This window comes from Hetaerina americana, unplaced genomic scaffold (genome assembly GCF_022747635.1).
Source record: "Hetaerina americana unplaced genomic scaffold, ioHetAmer1.1.p SCAF_3, whole genome shotgun sequence".
NCBI lineage: Eukaryota > Metazoa > Arthropoda > Insecta > Odonata > Calopterygidae > Hetaerina > Hetaerina americana.
Window position 1 is genome coordinate 25823370 of NW_027286874.1, and position 13752 is coordinate 25837121.

Here is a 13752-nt window from a genome sequence, read left to right on the forward strand (position 1 = left end):
GGCAAAGGGTCGAGGCGAATACGAAATGGTGGCGCAACATTGGGATTCTCCACTTCACGTGAATAAGGTCGTCTGAAAGCTAAATTCACCAATACGTCCTAATAATGCCTTAGGGAAAACATTCCTTTGTCGTTCCGTTCTACTTTACATATCCATAAGATATCTACGCAATGCTCAAGTGACCATTCCGTATCACTGGTCAATTAGTGCATAATCATATTTATGGCACCATCTATCTTTTGAGCCCTTAAATGTCAATCTGCGAAGGAAAATTAGATAATTCCCTTTGTTCTTCATACCTCGGAAAAAAACGGAAGCAGGATGAAAAAAATTCACATGAAAGTGTAAAATTAATGCAAACTGAAAGATGGCACTTGTATTTGGAGGGCTTTAGGTGCGACTGAAGAGGGAAGTGTGAAGACCACTCGAAAATATGAATGAACGCAGGCGAGGGGTTGGATGTGAATGTGAGTGCAGGGGCGAAGAGAATCCCCGAAGGACTCACAGACATAGATTGAATAAGAAGAGAGAAGATGGAGGGCGGGGTGGTGCCTTTTTGTGAGCATGGGGGGGGGGGTAGATGGATGGGCGTAGGAGGTTGGGATGGGGTGAAGAAGAAGCCATGGAAGGCAGAGGTCGTGGACGAGGGTTTTTTAAGGCCGAGAGTGGGCGAGCATCTTGACCGCGGGTTGTCTACGTGGGTATCTGCGTTCAACATTAAGATGTCGTCGTGTGTCGCCGCCGGAATCCTTTTACGTTGCCAGATTTTATTGCGCGCCTCCACCCTCCGCGCGACCACCCTCGCCATCCCTCCCACCCCCGCCCCCCACTAAGGACATCTCCCCCTTCATCTGCTCTCGTCTCCCTTCTCCCCATGTCCTTCCCTCCCCCCGCCGCCCACTCCATCTCTCACATCTCCGCCACACGGCTGCTCCTTCCTCTCACCGTTGCAAATCCTTACACCCATCTAACCTTTCCCATTATCACCCCTTCCTCTTCGCCCGTTCGTTTTCCCCAGGGGAACGGCAGTAACCGAAATTTTTTTCTTTCCCGGATATGCGGTAAACGGAGATTCGCAGGTCTTTTAATGGATTTTAAACCAAAGTGAACGTTTGTTAATACGAAGGCTGCAGGTTGAACTAATGGATTTATGGTGACCGAGGTCACTAGAGCTCAATAATACCAACCTTCCCATTTCGGAATTCGTTTCAAAATGTCGTCTTCAGTACTTGGGAATAAAAGAATCTCTCGTAAGGATCCATTGAGGAGGGAAATGAATTGGATTGCTAGTTGAGGAATGGTGAACACGATTGGTCTCCAAGAAACCAACTCTAACAGAAGTTCCACTTTGCTTTCCGCGGGATCTTTTGTTTTCAGACGGGTTATTGATTCCTTTATTTAGTAATTTTTCAGAAATTAACGATCATCGCTATCGTGTAAGTACTGGCATGGCAGCGAAGGGTGAGGCAGGAGATTTGGCGAAGAATGGAGTCCATCTGGATATCAGAAGATACTCGTCAGAGTATGTTGACCGTGAAACTGACGAAATATTGAAACTCTCGGGCGAAAAATTAACAAATTATATGCGTTCGCGTACGTTTGAATAAAATTAGTTTAAATTAATGCCAAAGAATAGAAAGCGAAGTCCATTCCATTTTAAATTTAATTGAGCCTTAAGTGAGAACATAGTGTATACAACTCAATGGGATACGATTAAACACACTTTTGTGTAGCTGGAATATTACATAAAATATTTTACGTCCATAAAGTTGGGCTGCTCTTGCTACAATGACGGTGAAATAAGTTCCTATTTTATGATATATTATGCATAAAAATCCTTCTCAATAATATCAATCCAATCAATACATGTTTAATAGGATGTAATATTCCAAATTATCTACAACAGCGCAAGAAAAACTTATCTGACCAAAGTGACAATAATCTAATAGCTATTACTAGCATACTATAGACCCTTCCTAACAATTTAAAAAACAAAAACAGATGTCATTTAACTTAATGAAAAAACAAGCTGGGATAGAACTTGCTATGTTTTAAAAGAATAAGTCTGAAATACCGACATTCAGAAATGCAATCGATTCTGATAAACTACAAATCGATCTTAAGTTATCTCCCTTAAAATTGACGTCAAGCAAATAAAATATTATGTGATTGTGGGTAACAGGTTAATACGCCGATAAGTGCATCTATATATCTGTAAGCATGTAGCCACAGATGTTTTAAGAAGACAAAGAGGAAGATAAAGCAAATCGATACATTATGTCAATGCAAATCCGGAATCCGATACCAGTGCAACAAGGAGGCGGATTCCTTTTGCCCTGAGCGATACATTTTTCCACACCCCAAATGAATCAAGTGGCTCACTTGTCAGCACCTCAAGCACACTACAGGAGACACTCGCCCCTCACTGCTGTCCATTCTCTTGTTGCCTCCACTTCACCTGACTATCTCCCCCACCCTCTCTCCCCATCCACGCACCACACACAGACACATTGGCTCACACACAAACACACCCTCTCTCCACACAGACACCGCTGGGCTCAACAGCCATTGCGAGTATCCTTCACGGATGCTGTCATCGCCGTTGTTTACGGCTCAGAAGGAGAGGGAGTGGAGATGCGGAGATAAATAGTGAGAGAGGCTACGAAGAGAGGGTATCGCACTTCACTGGAAGGAAAAGATTTCGCGAGACAGCGAGAACACATTGCGTGAGTGTGGTGGTGGGGGAAAGGAGTGGACTGAGAAGGAAAAGGAAGGCCGAATGGCCAAACTAGCTAGCTTACTCTCTCAAGGGTGACGCCGGCTATCTATGCAAAAAGTGAAAGGAAAAATCTGAGTCCACTCAATCGAATGAAAATGGAGTAAACTGATTAATTTGCAACTACTATTGGTGTCATATAGGCAAGATATATTAATGAATACTTTATTATGTGGAATTAGAATAAACTATAACCCCATGTGAAAACGTCAAGTGTATAAATTACATTGAAATAGAGAAGTTTGAATACACATACCTACTGCATTAAATAGATTCGTATGAGCAAATCTTAGGCTCTCGCAGGCAAGAGCAAAAAGAGGACGCAGGCGAAGAGGGACGAAGAGAGCGAGATGGCTTGAGAAAGGAAGACAGAGGGTATTGAGTCATTTTTGTCGTCGGCGTGGAAAATATCGTCCATCCTAAAAGCAGCGGGAGAGAAGGAGAAAAGGGCGGATAATGGGGGGCAAACAAAAATGAGCAGAGATGAAGATCAGCGGAAAACCAGTAAAGAGGACATGCGCGAAAGCGGAACGGGAAGGAGGATTCACGGAGAGGGGGTTGGAGGGAGCGAGAGAAAGAGAGAGAACGAATAAGGGCCGGCAGTCGCTCTTAATGCAGGGGTCATGGGCTCAGCTTGGATGCCCGCGGTGGAAGAGGGTCCTCGAAGGGAGCGAAGGAGCGGAGAGGGACGGAGAAGTGGTGGGAGAGATGAGATCGGAGAGGGAGGAGACCGAACGGACGGCTGAGAGTAAGAACACCTGCCGAGTTGAATCTCTCGCTCTCGTTCATTTACTTATCCAGCCAAGACCTCTCCCTCCCACTCGAGAAGTACGCCCAGACGGCAAACACAGCAGGCATGAAAAAAAATCTGCCATCACCTCGCTCTTCCTTTTTCCCTCTCTCCCTCTCTCGCTCTTTTTCTCTTGGCGCGATTCTGCATTTCGTTCTGCCGTATTTTTTTTCTTTCCCTCGCCATCTCCCCTTCTCTCTCTCCGTCTCGCAGCCCTCTTGCTCCTCCCGTCTGTGTGTTTACACTATACCGTTTTCGGCTAAGATATGCTGCTCGACGAAATGTTAAATATTCTTATACGACGGATTAAATCGATTACTGACTCATCAAATTGTGTGAATAATATGGGGTAGAGAAACAATGATGCGTGGACGGGAGTGATGTTCCGTCGAATGTGGAATGGATTAAAAAGATACGAGAGCGAACCTGTTCGGTGGAATGAATTACTGATGTTTATGTGAGTGTGTGTGCGTTCACGAGTGCATAAATCTAATTTAAATTCATTTATTTAAGCATATCTAATTCGCATTTACTTTCCAAAGCCTTTTAGTTTCCTGCTACCGTAAAACTTGCATGAAAATTAATCCCGCTGCTGGGAGGTACTTACTTGATTGTAACATCTCGGCTTTGGTGAATTGTGAATTTAATCTGATTCTCCGCTTCAATCTAATAAATCCAATGCCAACAAAACAGCCTCCACTGCTGTTGGCGCTCAGTCACTCATTGTACATGTATCTCCCTTTTTTTTCTCCTCTCCACATTTCGGGCTGGGTTGAATGGTCGGAGCTTCCGGAACTGAAATGAGTGGAAATAGCAAAATAATCACAATTCATTCATGATAAAAAGTTTTTTTATTAACTTTTAATTACGTTTCTGCATACATTTCCACGAAATTTTCGTGGTGGGAAGCAGAACTATTCCTGTTGAGTTTCATGAAAAAACGTTTTACTCTTCTCCGGTATCAAATGCGAAGCTTCTCTTGCTTAATCTCCGCTCCCTCGAGCTCGCGAGGGCGATAGCATGTTACTCCGACCGCCTCCCGTATGTGTTTCCCTTGTTCTCTTTTTAATTGTTTCCCTTTCGCTTGATCCACAGAGTAATCCCTATGCCCTTAAGGACGGAAGCGCATCGGCGGACGTGACGGCGTGGACGAGCGCTGGATTGCAGCCCACCACCGGATATTACCCATACGACCCAACGCTGGCTGCCTACGGGTGAGTGAACCTCGCTGCGTTTCCACGCCCCCCACCCTCGTGTCCCAACCCCCCCCCCTTCTGACCGGTGTTTCATCGTTTCATTCCGACCCCCCTTCTGCTCCCCTCACCTTAATCGACTTATCCACCCTTCGCGTGGACCACTCACACCGTCCTCTCCCTCTCTCCCGGAACAAGTGCTGAGGTATGGGTCCAAATAGCAACAGCCGCACCATCCACTCCCTTATCCCACACGCACTCCCAATCCTCCCTCTTGTGTGCACGGCAGCGCGGTTAAAACCTCTCAACGCCGTTGCCAGTCCAATTAGCTAACCGATGGGACCAATTGTCGCATGGGGTGCCGGATGAATTCGCCCGCACTATGGCCGATGGCGAAATCGTACGCGGTGGACCATTCCCCGCCGATCACTCTCTCCCTAACCCTCTCTCTCTCTCTTTCCCATCTTCCTCGTTTCCCAATCCCCCCACTTTCGTACCGTCGTCCACCTTTGTGTGCCCCCCACAACAGTTCCACGCGCGCTCCCTCTTTGCACTCGGGCGATAGGAAGGGTAAATAGGTGATGCAGGAGGATTAAGGGTTTTAACCGTAATCCTAAGCGAAACTTCCATCGTCCGAATCGATACCTCGTCAACGCGAACAGCCATGCGGTGTAAGGTAAACAAAGAGGATAAACACATTGCTTGACGCTCTTGGAGTCGAATTCTAATTCGATTAAAACTCAAGGGAGGAACTCGATTTGTCGTTTCCGTTAAATCACCCGCCTTCTCTCTCTCTCTGGCTAGCAATATTTCGGTAAAATTGGCCAACTATGTGCTCAACGGTTTTAAGAGCCGTTTTGGGTCTTAGAATTTCCGGGAATTTCATTTCATATCACCGAAGATGCACATTACAGCCGTGTAACTGTTTGGAGCTATTATATTACTATTTGGCTTCAAGTGCACACCTTCAGAGTCGAATCGAGCATTCGCCCGAGGGGGTTTACCGCTGTAATCTATTATTTTTATCCTTCCGACCAACAATTCAGGTGTTACATGAAATTTCATGACAATTTATGCTCACATAACTGGTCGTTCTTGCCTCTTTCTGTCGTCTCAGCTCCACGTGCGTTACAAAACAAACTAGCCGGGCATTAAAAAGCGAATGGGATGCAAATGCAATTGTCAGGAAAGGGAGAGGAGCTCTCTTTGCCTTGGTCCGTCCACGGCCTTCCGGCCCACCCCTCCCACACCCATGCCCGTTTCGCCGCCTCCGCGGGAACCAAGTCACTGGGGGAGCCTCAACCCACCGCCTCCCTATCAACAGGGGCAGCTAAACAGGCGCATTCATAATCGAGCACCTAGTTTATGTCTCGGGCGTCAAGGGGGCTGCCGACTGGAAGCACATCGTTAAAGCAGACGCGAGCCCGCTCGCGCACCACACACCCGAGCAAAGACACACGCGCGGGAGACAGACCGTGTGGCTCAATCTCTTTCGGAGAGCGCCAATATACCCACCGTGAACGAGTCGCCATAAATCACTAACAATGGGGCACTGGTGAGGTGAGTAGGCGTGGTTTCTTTCATCCGCCATGGCCCTTCGCCGCCCCCCTTCTCCTCTCCCCTTTCCCCTCACCTCCCCTCCCTCCAGGCCAATATCCTTCGAGCCCAACTCCGTTTGTTGGTGGACTTCTCCCTTAACTATGTTGGAAGTGGTCAAATTTCCATTGCGTCCCAATCCATTCCTCCCGTGTCGATAGATTACCTCATCCTTACGTTAACGTTCCCTCTAACTCACTGCGCTTATATCTTTCCCAACTAAATCTAAGTGCAAATAATATAGTTTTTTGGATGATACTTCTTTCAATCCTTTGTTATGGAGCGCTACTTTGTTTCGCTCAGAAATATTTTGTTCTCTCTATCAACGTTTGTGTGCGTTGCGCCACTTGCTGCCCGTGTATATAAATTAATGAAAGATTCATACACCACATTGATTGATTTATCCGCAGCCATAAGATTTAGATTTGCTGAATTCTTTGTACGCAATTATTTTGAGTAACTACAGTACTCAACGGAAGCAAATGTATTAGCAAAGAGTATTGAAGTCCAGGGGACCACCTAAGTATAAATCAATTAAAACAATCAAAGAATTCAATACGGAATAGGATTGGGCAATTATATTTCGAGTGGTATCACGATAACAGCACCACACACTGGAGTCAACCAGGTTGGTTTGATATGAGTTGACTGATGTCAAATCATTCTTAAAATAATTCCACCCATGTACAGTAAGTTGATTGCGTATGAAAATCATACAGCAGAGGAAACAAGGCATGCACCGTCTTTCCCCGCACCGCCAAGAATATTAAGTAACCTAAAAACTACAAAACTTGAATAACTCATAATTAAAATGATATGTTGAAGTTTTTTTATTGCAAATACAGCCCATAGTTCAGCCCATAATTCTGCGGAAAACTTGTGGACATTACCAAGTATTAATTTCATTTTTCAAACCCCATTATTTCGCCTGCTAATTATTAAGTATTGATGCATGATTCAATGATTTTTAACCTTGACGAAGGCTGAAAGTATTCAAAATAACCTGGAACCAAATCGGGTACGTAGCCTAACGATGTATCCACTAGGCTACCAAATCCCCACGACATAACAGAATATTCATTAGTTAATAACCTTCTCCGCCATTTTTGACCTAATGCAGTTCAAAATTTTTCATGCAAATGTTAAACGCAGCAACCTTAAAATTTAATTATGAATCGGTAAAAAATATAGCGCAGAAACAATTTTAACGTATTAAGCTCTGGTTCTATCGCATTTAACGAACTTCGGACACGGGATCGTCTTTCGCCTCATGGAAATGTCGCGGGCCGACAAGCAGATGGTTGTCTTCCGTAATCCCAAAAGGTCAACCTAATACAAGCCCTCCTTTTTCTTTCACCTGTGCCTGTCGATGCTCCGCCGTCCATCAACTCCCCCACGGACCCCATCGCCAGAGGACCTCTTGCCCAGACCTCGTCTTCTCGTCCTCGCAACCACCCTTCCTCTCTCTCTTTCTCTCTCTCAGACTCCCGCCGCCATCTAGACTTTCTCTTACGCCTTATCCGGACTGTTATCTAATTCATTCTGACCTCCCTCCGCTTCCCTAGGACACATTCCCTCCCATTATCCCCCGTCGACTGCTTACCTCTCTGCTCATCTTATCTCATTGAACGACAGCGCATGGCGATTAGGAAGTTCGTTAAATTTTAAAAAAATGAAGAAAATAACATGCAAAATAAGCCCTACCGGAAGAAAACCTGCATACTTGTCCGCGAGGGATCGTAAAATATTGGGCGAGAAAAGGATGGAGGGAAAGAGGAGGGGGAGGTTGAGAGGGTTTGGGAGAGGGTGGGAGGGAGAAGATTATGGCTGGTCGCAGAGTCAAGTGGGAGGGATGGTTGAGAGGGTGTTGCGGGGAGATATGCGGCCGGCCCTCAAACCGCCTCCGTAAACCTCGCTCCGCACTTGGGGCCTGAAGTTCGCTTTGCATTTAGCTTCGATTATTTCTCTCCTGCGTGATATAGCCTTCGATAACGCGGAAGTGCGGAGTCTTAATCAGCAAGGCTGCTTTTAGGGGAAAACCGCGAAGGTACCTTGTCGCTATAGCGAGTTTGATACGGTTACAACTGAGAGAGCTTAAGACGATTGAGACGTTGCAAGACCTCCGATAAATTGTGGGGAAATGAATAAAAAATCACCCATTTTGGACAGGATTTCGTTTTCTGTTGTGCCGATAACTTAAATACCAGTATGCGTATACGTTTTCGTGAATTATAAAGCAAACAACAACTTTTATTAAAATTGATACTATTTTGTTCTATCTATTGTATGTGCGATAGAGATTAATAGCAAAGAAATTTGAGTAGAAGACTTTAGGGTCATATTCGGGTCAAAATTAGTCTGGTGTGCACTCACCCACCCCATGCCACTCACCTTAGCAGTGGATTGCAGGATACTTAAATATCAAAATAAAAATAACAAAGAAGATGGGTGATAATAAGGTGGAATTTTCCAAGCGCATAGCCATAATTACACTTCAACTCAATCCCAGTTCGCGTGGTCTACAAAATCTTCCGTTCCTGCCTATTAAAATGCATTGTAACTCTTTGAGGACATTCTGCGGTTTTAATTATTCTATTAATTACTTATTCAAATTTTAACACACTGTACACACAGTGAAATTTGTACAAACTGGTACATATATCGTCAAATAAGTCTTCCACATTGTTTTCCGCAAAACGGCCGCATTAAATGATTTTCGATCCAGATGAGAGCTACTGGATGAAGCAAATTTCCTTAGTTTTCATAATGGCAACCGGGCGCACAGCACTTCTTTATTTTCCGCCATAAAGAAAATGGAGTTTATATCAAACACTCAAAGATTTGGTTAACATTTTAGCAGATAAAGCCCTGTCATTATATCGAAAGATTGAAGAAATCATTTTCTTTTCTCAGACACGCAACCACCATCGTTAGCATTGAAAATATTTGCGAAACCTACTAAAAAACAATGATTGCATTTGTCGCGATGATCTAGCAAGGCCTTTTGTGTTGATACGTAATAGGCACTACGGAGAGGGGGTCAAATAGACGCCTCGGATCAGGGAGGCAATCCTTACAGACAAGAGCCGAGGTCGTTCGCAGAAATAACGAAGTGAAAATCGAACAAAAGGAGAGGCTTGAGGTGTGGACAGAATTTATTTGTGGAAGAAGATAATGGCTCCGGACATTCCGGCCCTTCGGCTCAGGGACCCCCGCTCGCACTGTCGTGTCACATGGTTTGCGCCACGATCTCACTGTGGCCACCTTAAAGTGGCTGAAACCCTTGTCACATACCTGTTTCCTCCCGCAGACTCCGTACCTCTCACCCACCATAATGCCGGCTGTGAATACAAAGGGAGCCGCGGTGGGGACTTTGATTCTGCGCCTGGGCGCTAAGTAGCGCTTTCGCAAGTGCAAGGAAAAAGAGTAGTCGACCGGGGAGTGTGGGGGAGAAGAGCAGGGGAAGGAGTCAACTCCACTTTGGAGGGTGTTTGTGGGGGAGGGTGGAGGAGGGTTGGGGGAGGATGGAGGGCGGGGGGCGGGGGAGGTGGTTTTTTCCTGGGGCGCGCTGGGTGGGCGGCCGCCGCGATTCTTGAATTGTTGTGACGGCGGTCGGGCGGTCGGTTTGCGATAGGTTCCCTTCCGGCCATTGTGCCCGTAAACATCTTTCTGGTGCGGACTGCTGAGAGGACGGCGAGACGGGCCAAGGAGGGATAGCGAGAGAGAGAGAGAGAGAGATAGAGCTCGAGTTCTGGAAAAAGAGAACGCGCGCTTGTATGGGACGGCTCCCTCAACCGTCTCACAGGCGGCGGCCGGCGGCACGGAGGGACGGAGAGGACTGGCGTTCGGTCGCCGCGGGGATTCGCGCGCCGACCCCCGCTGTCGACGGCGCGACGCCACTCCGGACACGGCGTCGCCGTCCCTTGCTTTCTCTCGCCCGAACCTCCCCTTTTCAATCACCTCTTATCGAGATCCTTTTCCTCCGCCTCCTCTCCACATTCCTACCAGCAATGAATGATCGAAAAGTTTCTCTGCAGTGCCGCCCGGTATAGAATATGACCGTTGCGTCGATGCGTATTTTACTCGAAATTAAAACAATGGCGTACACGGTTTCAATCAAGTGCCATTCATTTAAGTGTCATTCATATTTTTTCTGGTACATGATACCAAAAGTCTGGCACAAGTGACTCAAGATTCTACTGGGGCTGCAATTTTAAACCGAGTCATACACATCCTTGAGGCGGCTTGCGGGTAATTGCGTTGATGTACAATAAGTCGTTTCATTATTTTTGTCAATTATTTCATCTGAAAATCCCCCCAGTATTTTTTGGCTCTCATTTTCTTGGTTCTACACTAATCTTCCGCACTAACTTCTAGTAATCTTAGGAACTGTTGTTTTTTTAGTATAGAAACTAATAAAGAACTGAATACGTCTGTAAGCTTCTTTTCGGAACGTAATATAACACAAAAAGATTGTTATTTTTACCGATTCAAGTTATTCAAAACACAATTCTTCAGTATTTCCTTTCTATCCTTTCATCACTGACTTGATCTCTTCCGTTATAAGGGCATTTTAACTCACATGAAATACTAATTACTTTGGTTATTCCATCCCTTACATTCGCTCTGCAGTTACTTATCAAATGATACTCTCTCTAGAAATTTGTTTCCCTAAATTTAATTCCTTATATTCTGATTTCTTACGTCGCCATTTTTATTCACTCCTGCAAAATATATTTTTTATCTCACTCTCTTCCTCCTTCCCCGCAGTTGGAAGAGGATTCTACGAACACTTCATTGAATACAGCCTCTTGGTGTAACGAGACCTCATACTCGTAAAATGTATTTTTATGTTTTTTTCTTTTGGAATCTCATGCATACATTCTATATTATAGCAAACTTCGGGCGAATAAGTATGGAATGACGTGGTGCGAATAACGATCATGCCGTTTCCTTTCGTCGATGTTGCCATAGCCATCGTAAAGGAAAGGAGGATTTAATTTTAAATCAGGTTTCGTAGAGCGACTTGAGAAATCCAAAAGGCCATATCACCGACGGATACCTGTCTGTTCTTGTAACGAATACGTACGTGGAAATGTTGAAAGGAATCACATTTGTTCCTTTAGTGTCCAACAAATTTGCAAGTTACACCTGTATCCTAAAAGAACTTGATCCCTCGCACTACTAAGGTTTTAGAGGCCACAAACCGACATTTAAGGATAAAGAGTTTCCTGGAGACACCGGTCCTATGCTCCTGAAACCAACATCGATTTGAAATTAACCGATATTACTTCCTCATGCAACGAAAGCAATTGACATTATCATAATTTTAACAGCTTTACTGATTAAGAAACATTCCGAAATGGTATGATTTTGGGCAAATACGAGTAAGAAAATGAACACATACTCATGGTAGTTCGTAGAAGTTACCAATTTCTGGAATTGTATACATTGAAGCAATTAATGTGATTTAAATATTTCACACCGAATTTATCGTTACCTTCCGGTCGCAATCTTCGATGTACTTAGTAAATGACGTCATGCATTAGTCGAATCCTATTTGGTGGCAATAAATGAGGTTTAGAGTATAATGTACTTTGTTCCTAAACTTCTAACCATCTACTAACATGGGCTGTAAAGACTATGTTTATTTTGATTATTGGCCCATAATTTTGCTCAAGAGATAAAATTCCATCATTTCTGAGAAGGAAAAAGCACTGGAGACTTAGACTCACCACTATATTACAGCTATTCAGTATTTTTAATTCTATTGCTTAGTTTTACGCACGAGCTCTTCTTCATTTACTTTAGGCTGTCGGAAAATGTTTCTTATTGTGATCCTTCTTAATATATTGACGCTAAGATAACATACTCGATCCTGAATTCAATGGCCGATATTCGAGATCACATTTAAAGTTAAGTAAGTAGCCTTGAATTGAATAGCTTTTCATTCACATTCGAACAAAGACACCGAAAAAATTCATGAATTTTCTATTTATTAGATAATTTACATATGATTTACTATCCTCAAAATATTACAGAAGCCAGCCATGCATCATGGACAATAATGCCAACAATACAAGAAGATCATACCATGATAAATATACACAGATATTCCTTTACCTCCATCAAAATCTTTAGTTTCCCTCGATGAGGTATTATTATGTATTTGCGACTTCGAAATCGCAGCAATGCCATTTCAGGAGAAGAAAAACGTTTTTGTTCGAGCAGTTATCGAAATGTTGTGAAATCATTTGCATCACAATTCCAGGTTTATACCACAAGTTCCCCTTGGCCATAAAACCTATATTTAGACCTTCAAACGACATTCACGAAGTAGTTTTAAAAGAGAGAAAGAGATGGGACTGTTTGGCGAGCTCGCGCGAGACATTCGTCTTGTGTTAGGTTAGAGAGAGAGGGAGAGATGCCTCGATCGAAGAAAAGGAGGAGGGCAGCGCAGGGAGAGCGACAAAGTGATTCGATTTCGGTGTGAAAAAGGAGAGGTTCTCAGTGATCTCCCAAAGTCTTCCGAGGGAGCTTTCCTCCTTAAAAAAAAGAATAGAATTCCCTCCCCGAGCTATCCCCCCCCCTTTCCTGCTTGCACCGCATCCCCTGCTTCGCAACTCTCCAGCCATCCCCTCTTCCGACCTTACTTCGTTCCCCCCATATCCGTGGCGTGTGTCCTCTCTCTCAGTTCAAAAACCTCCATCTCCACCCCCACAATGTCGGTAGCCAAAATCCTTTATCCATCCCATGGGAAGAGGAAGGACGGGAAGAAGGGAAAAAAGGAATCATCCATGATCGACCATCTCCCTTTTTCTCTCTTCTTCCCTCCACTCATTTCTACTCTGTTTCCATTCTTGGCCTTCACTTCTCTCTTTTGATTCGACATCGTCCTCTTTCGCCACATATTTATTCCTCTTTCTTATCCTCCCGCATGCCTTCGCTTCCGTTATTCTCGTGCCATGAAAATCCCTCCACACTTCTGCTCTCCTATTTACCGCCGCCCCCCCCTTCCCAACCTCTCTTCATCGTCGGAGATCTCTTGAGATCTGGAGAGACGGTTTACCATTTGCCCCTCCCTTCGAGTGAGTTCAAAACCCCAAAACCGATTGAATACTTTTTCGTGGGAGGGAAGTATGAGGTTAGGAAAAGGATTGGTTTGTTTCCCAGAGGAGGCGTGTCGATGCTAACCAGGAAATGAAATTCCTCTCTATCTCAAGCTGTTCTTCACTCTCTTTTAAACTATTTTAACTTTGATCTCATTCCAATCTCTTAATCCTTGTGTTTAACGTAATGTGCAACGCCCTGGTTCTTGTAAAAATCATCTCGAACAAGTGCATTAATAAAAAAATATATACTTATTTGATATTTTTCTCATAACAACAAGGTATGAA

The 13752-nt window shown here is 44.4% G+C and overlaps 1 protein-coding gene across 1 annotated transcript in view; it reads left to right on the forward strand.

The window, feature by feature from the left end:
- LOC139689967 (homeobox protein caupolican-like) overlaps positions 1-13752 on the forward strand; it is a 153223-nt gene that overhangs the window by 71478 nt on the left and 67993 nt on the right. Inside the window, exon 3 of the mRNA XM_071587125.1 lies at positions 4662-4780. Within this exon, the coding sequence (XP_071443226.1) occupies positions 4662-4780 (119 nt within the window). The remainder of the gene's footprint in view (positions 1-4661; positions 4781-13752) is intronic.